Source organism: Curcuma longa, chromosome 17 (assembly GCF_044706935.1).
Source record: "Curcuma longa cultivar G26 ecotype Majalengka, Jawa Barat chromosome 17, ITB_CL_G26_1.1, whole genome shotgun sequence".
Classification (NCBI taxonomy): Eukaryota; Viridiplantae; Streptophyta; class Magnoliopsida; order Zingiberales; family Zingiberaceae; genus Curcuma; species Curcuma longa.
The window spans coordinates 6716186-6723058 of record NC_133877.1 but is presented as its reverse complement, the minus strand read 5'-3'; the positions used below and the strand labels follow the sequence as shown (position 1 = coordinate 6723058).

Sequence of the window (6873 nt, the reverse complement as noted above, 5' to 3'; positions counted from 1 at the left end):
ACATTTGTTATTTAATATGTAGACTCTTTATTTTTTTATTATTGATTAGTACTGTTATTTTATTTCAAATAGTTGGCGAAATCAAGGAAGACGGTGAAGTAAGTCTTTACATATTATAGTTATCTTGTACAAAATGATAATTTTTGCATTTTTATTTTTTCTTTTCTGATGTAAAGAAAAGAAGGATAGAAGGAGCAGAAGTATCTGGTGAGGATGATGATGCCGAGGAAGTAACGATAATTTTTTTTTTATTTTGTCGTTTGAGATCATTTGGTATGAGATGTTTTGATTTGAATATGTCTGATATCTTCTTGGATGGATTGTATATTTTATCGTTTTGAGATTTGTTTCTTGGATTGGATTATATTTGTCGTTTTGAGATTTGTTTCTTGGATGATGATGATTTGCTTCTTAGATTGGATGATTGTTTATATGTTGGATTGAATATGTAGATTGAGTATATTATATTTGATTATTATATGTTGGATTGAGTATTGTATTAATTGAAATGTTGGATTGAGTATTGTGTTGGAATATATGTTGGATTGAATATTATGTTTGAGTGTTGGATTGAGTATATGTTTGAGCGTTAGATTGTGTATTTGTAAAACTGATTGAAGAAGAAAAATAAGAGTTGTTGGAAATTTTTTTGATTGTTTGTGATGAATTTTACGACGAATCTATTTTCATTGCAAATTTATCAAAATAATATGTTTGGCGATGAAAATAAGTTTTCATCGTTGATTTGACGACGAAATCCTTTTCGTCATCAAATCATTAATTTGATGACGAATCTTGTTTCATTGCTAAATTTGCTGATTTTGGTGACGAACATATTTTCGTCACAAATCCGTGATGAAAATAAATTTTCATTGCAAAATCTACGATGAAAAATTTATTCGTCATATATCATCCATTATTGAAGTTTACGACGAAAAAACTTTTTGTCACAAAATGGCAACAAATTTTGCGATGAAAAATTAATTCATCATAAAATTAGGGATGAATTTCTACCTTTTCAACGCAGAATTTGATGACAAACCACAACAAATATTTTCGTCCCAAAATTTATCGTAAAATATTTTACATTGATTAAAAAAAAATTATCATCAAATTCATCACAAAAGAGATATATATATATATATATTGATTGAAATTAGAGAATTTTGAATTACTTCAACAAATGTACTCATAATTATAAATGTCTTTGCAATTATGAGTTGAGGGTTAACTCGCATGCTTCTCAACATGCCAATTCTTAGACATCACGAGGACTCCACTAATCTAAGCCTCCTAATCGTCTGTCTACTAATTAAACTCCAAAACTCATATCCCTTTAGCTAGTTTAATTTGAATTCTTGAGTTGTTGATGAATTTGAATTCGTCAAGCGGCATAGATTAGAGATTAGGTCCGACTAACTTCGCATGCGATGGACTTGCGAATTTAGTAATCAGGTGATGGATGACCATAGTGGCAAGTAGGTGGAGAAGGTTTGAAAAAAAATGGTGCGATGATGTATACGTGTTTGTGGTTGGGTTGGCGAGACTTTTTTAAAATATTAGTCGTATGGGAAGGCTTGAGTGAGGTGGCCACAGTAGATATCTGTCTTCTAATTTGACTAGCTGATTATGATTAATCATTCAAAAAATAAAATAAAATAAAATATATGAGTGATTTAAAATAAGATTAAAATGGTTGGATGAATAGTTGAGAATGAAATGACTTTAACAAGTCCTCTATATTTTAGCCTTATAAATTTAATTTGGATCATATGATGTTGCATTTGACTTAGGCTTTAGGTTGGATTGAGCGAAGATACTCGGTCCGTGGGCACATGATGAAATAATATTAACACTATCTCTTAGTTTTATATATTTATTTCTCTATTTAATCTTGTGCTTAATCTTGTAATTATTTAGACATATTATAAAGAAATGGATTTTTATTTAAGTGAGCTCCTTTTTTACTTGCAAATATTTAGATAAAATTAACTATCTATATCTTATACATCATATAGAATCATACGATAATATAATAACTATTGTTCATGCCAAATTGCCCTTAAAACAGCATACTCTGGCTCAAATTCTCTTGTCAATGTGTTGTTTTATTAGTAGGGAGGGTATTGGTCAATTTTGCATCAGATTCTATATTCTCCATTTGCATTTTTAAATATTATATTCATTTTTATTTTCATTAGGTATTCAACTTTCATTTTCATCCTCATACTCGTCTCTCAATATAATCCATGATAATCTCTCAAAGTAATTAAGTTTTAATAGGTCAATTGCACAAGATACTACACATTCTTGACGGATCAAGAGGACTGGATATCGAAGTAAGGAGGGTCTAATGGGTCAAGAAGATACCAATATCAAGTTGATTTAGATTGTAGTATAATCATTCTTAGTTTGAGGAAAAAATTGTTAGGATTACAGTCAAAGTTTCACATTAAAAATATATGAAGAAAATCATGAATTTATAATATTGAAGATATCTCCATTAATATGATATCTTTTCGATAAAATTTAAAAATAAAACTATGATAATTTAGTCTTAAAATGAATAATATTAATTCTTTTTAATATTTAGGAGTTATCTAATTTTTCTACTAAGGAAAATATTTTCTTAAAAATAAAGAACTCTACTAAGAGAAGAATGAGGAGGTTTTCAACAAATTAACAAATTTTCCTCCTTATCTTTTGTTAGATAAATTTAGATTCTTCCTTGAGTGGTTTTATGTTAACTAATCTTGAATGGCTCGTTTTTACATATTTGAAATACTTTAACAAGAAAGATGAAAAATCTAATGTGTAATTATATTGTCCTACCAAAGTAGGACCATTTGATTGGGCAATAACCTTTAAGAATCTTCTAAAATTGATTATTATACTACTAAGATTTTGTTCTATTAGTGTCATATACTTTTTATTTTAAACGACCCCTAGCTCTTAAATCCAGCTTAAAAAATAAAAAATAGCTGTGCAATAAAAAAAATAAAAATGCGATGCATGCTATTTTTAATTAGAACCTGTTAACATCCTTCATACGAGTTAAAATAACAATATAGTATATAATTCTTAAAAATCATAAGAGTTCTAAATAATAATAAAATGCATCACGGAATCTTGGACACCAGCAAACTAGATTCATTGATAGCCAGCCCTACTCTCTGCGGCAGCACTCAAATTGGTCGACGATGGATCCGCCACTTTGTAAGGAAGCCGTCATGAAGCACGTGTGATCCGCATGTCAAACTTTCCATTAAATTTAATTAATTAGGAAGAAGTTAAGTCTAAAACATAAAAGCAAAATTATGTGTACTTTCCTTCAGTTTCTTTTCTAATATATACAATTTAATAATTTAAAAGCAACTATGTTATACATGTTAAGGGCGAGAAAATATTTAGAGAATATTCTACACTCCATCTTTTAGGATTCTTACCTAATTATTATCTTTTACATATGCAATTATCATTATTTCTAAAAAATGGTAATACCATTGCATGATTCCATTTGTTTTTTCACAATGTTCGTCAATACGAACAACTCTATTATAGGTATTTGATTATTAGAACAATGAATTCAAATGTCTATTTTATGGAGATTGATTTTACTAATATATAATTCTTTTATCAATATAGATTGTATCAAATGTTGTTAGAGTGAGCTTACTCATCCAACAGAAACTACTTTTAAATCTACAAAATCAAATCATTTCTGAGCTGAACAAGTGTATTATTTCATCACGTCTTGTCTTAGAGAGCTTGAGAACGGGATAACAGAGACGACAAGTGGCCCAATACTTGTGTATTTATTATTTCAACATGGAGCACAATTTGATAGATTTTAATTAAAGGTTACAGCTACTGAACACAATTTCCATATCAAAAGGAAAAATTCCTTGTCAGCTATTACGGTGCCGTGCCGTTTTTCTATTGTGGGTTCGGCGGGCGACTGTTTGCAGATGAGACTCTGGATCCCCATTCCAAAAGCTCTTTGCTTGTATCGTCTTTGTGCACAATTGCCTCGATAAAACATAGGTAATCCTTCTTTTCTCTAGTAGCTGTACTTATCGCCTCTTCTAATTCCTCCTCAGTGTTCACCTGCAATAGAAATCTGTCAAACTGATTTCCAAACTTCAGAATAGATCAGTCATCAGTGGTCAACTAACCTTGCAAGTCCAACATTTGCCTGCTCCGTTGTTTATGGCATCAACAAGCCCAGTGTAGTTCCAGTTCTTGATCACGTTGTAAGGCCCGTCATGGATCTCTACTTCAATAGTATATCCACCGTTATTAATCAGAAAAATAATGCTGCGTTGCCCTTGCCGGATCATTGTGGATACATCTTGGGCTGTCACCTGAAGAATAATAGGCCAGTTATAGAGCACCAACACTAAACCGTAAACATGAAAAGGAAAATGAAGACAATGCCAACGTAAAATCTATCTCATTTCTGGTAGAGATTACACTTGAATCATGGATAATAACCACATTTGATCGACAAAGCACAAGGAGGAAGTTGAGTGTCAAAAATATGAATTAAAAAAGCTAGAAGAAAAAAAAAATAGTCTAGCTAGTGCCAACACAAATGCCCTTTTATAAAACTCATTTCTTATCAATGACCAAATAAGTAATCACAATTTACCTGGAAACTCCCGTCTCCTATGCAAGCAATGACACGCTTCTGCTTCGCAGCTTGAGCATACCCAAGAGTGGCACCAATTGACCATCCAATTGATCCATACTGCATTTGGAATTCATACCTGAGCAAATTTGTATCATTTAGTCAAGACTTTATGGTTTTCATGATCGCAATTGCCGACCAATGGCAATGGCAAAAAGACAGAACTCACCCACAGTTCCCCGGCAAACGAAGCTTTTGGCAATTGAACCATGAATCACCAGTCTCTGCAATGACAGTGGTCTCTCCACTCAGCATACTCTGCTTGAAAGAAAGCATGTCAAAAACAAGCACAAATTTGAACCTAAATGAAGTTGCAATTGGTTTTCAGAGACATGCCTGAATGTGCTTAAAAAGGATATTGACCCTCAAAGGCTCATTATTCTGTCGTCTGATCGGCATGCTGGGAGGGACATAGATACGACGGTAGTTCTCCATGGCAGTACTGTTTCTCTTCAGCTTCTGAGACAACGCAGTCAAGAATTCCGCCATGAAAACCCAACCAAAAGAAGGGCCGTTTCCAACAGTGACTCTATTGGGCAGTGCCACCACAGCTTTTTCCTTCTTGATCAGAAGTGAATACCCCACAGAGCTATAGTCATTAAAGATCGGGCCGACGAACACATAAGCATCAGCTGATTCCACAATCTCCCCACAGAAGTTGGTGCTGACGGCGCCCCAGTAAGTTCCGATGAATTGAGGATGGTGCTCTAGTACCAGTCCTTTGGCTGATGGCATGATGGCTATTGGATAGCCACAGGTGTCTGCAAGCTCCATGAAGGCTTGTTGAGCTTTAGCCACCCTCAGTTTGGGTCCTGCGACTAGCACTGGCTTCGCGGCCTTGTTCAAAAATATTGCAGTTGCTTCCACAGCACCTTCTAGTCCTAATTGGTTGCTCACCCTGCAAAGGATCATCGTCTTTCATTTTTCAAGAATCGAAGGCAGGCAGGACAGAGAGAGAGAACACCCGGCGCCTACTTGGGCGAGAGGAAGTAGGGAACAGGCTCGTTTGCGAAGGTGGGATGAGGTATCCCCGGCAAGTTGCAGCTGATGCTGATGTACACCGGCTTGCTCTCTTTCAAAGCCGTGGATATCGCAGTATCGATCATCTCATGCGCGTCATCCAAATTATTGATCACCGCCTACAAATTAGGGCAGATCAGCAAAGCCCTAAATTTCGCTACGAAATTGGGGGCGACCTATTGTGAATTAGAGGTGGGAGATGGATTGGGGACCTGATGGCAAGTGACGGTCTGGAAGCAGCGGAGCTCCTGGGAGAAGTCGGGGAGACCGATGGTGTGGTGCAGGACACGGTTGGTGCCGTAGTCGTTGGAGTTGGGGCCGCCGACGACGCAGATGACTGGGAGGTTCTCGCTGAAGGAGCCGGCGATAGCGTTGATGACACTGAGGCCGCCGACAGTGAATGTGACGACGCAAGCGCCGACGCCACACGCGCGGGCGTAGCCGTCGGCCGCGTACCCGGCGTTGAGCTCGTTGCAGCAGCCCACCAGGTTGAGCTGCGGCTCCGCGATGAGGTGGTCGAGGAGGGTGAGATTGAAGTCGCCGGGCACGGAAAAGACGTCACGCACACCCACCTGCACCAGCCGCCGGGCCAGATGCCGGCCCAGCGTCCCCGGGCTCCGACGCGCGATGCCATCCTGCATTTTGGAGATGTTTGACTGCGTATTGTACGAAGAAGTGATCGAATCGCTCGCTGGATGTTGCGAGGAAGGAAGCAAAGCTAGTGCTTTATAGGGGACGCATGCGAAGCTGAGGAGATGTATGGTGGCCAAGATAATTAAGGAGCAGCCTGTTGCGATACTGGGGAGGTGGAAACCATGGGCGACTGCAGATATCTACGCGACCATGTCGAATTTGGTGACGATTACTAAATTATACGACATGATCAGTCGTCGGTGGATTCCAAGTCTGCGACTGCGCCGCCGTCTCGGGGAGAGAATACAAACCGTTGTTTTCTTGGGAAGAAAGGTGGAGGTGAAGCCAGCGACGCTAATCTTTATTCTTTAAGAAGCTTTCCGCACTTGACAAAGAATTATGAATTTTCGCGGGTTGACAAAGAAAAGGAAGGTACGACGCAAATGCTCCGAAAATATAATAATAATATAAATTATACTTAAAAAAAAACTATCTGCCTATTTAGATACCTAAACTTTTGAGTAATTCAC

General features: G+C 36.8%; 1 protein-coding gene across 1 annotated transcript; it reads right to left on the bottom strand.

The window, feature by feature from the left end:
- Nucleotides 1-3818: 3818 nt before the first annotated feature.
- LOC141848541 (pyruvate decarboxylase 1-like) lies at nt 3819-6556 on the bottom strand. Its single transcript, XM_074736583.1, has 7 exons — nt 5923-6556; nt 5666-5829; nt 5027-5588; nt 4860-4948; nt 4652-4769; nt 4176-4364; nt 3819-4107 (listed from the first exon to the last, which is right to left on the bottom strand). Exons 1-7 carry the CDS (start codon nt 6349-6351, stop codon nt 3937-3939), a joined length of 1722 nt encoding a protein of 573 aa, XP_074592684.1. The 5' UTR covers nt 6352-6556; the 3' UTR covers nt 3819-3936.
- Nucleotides 6557-6873: the final 317 nt, after the last annotated feature.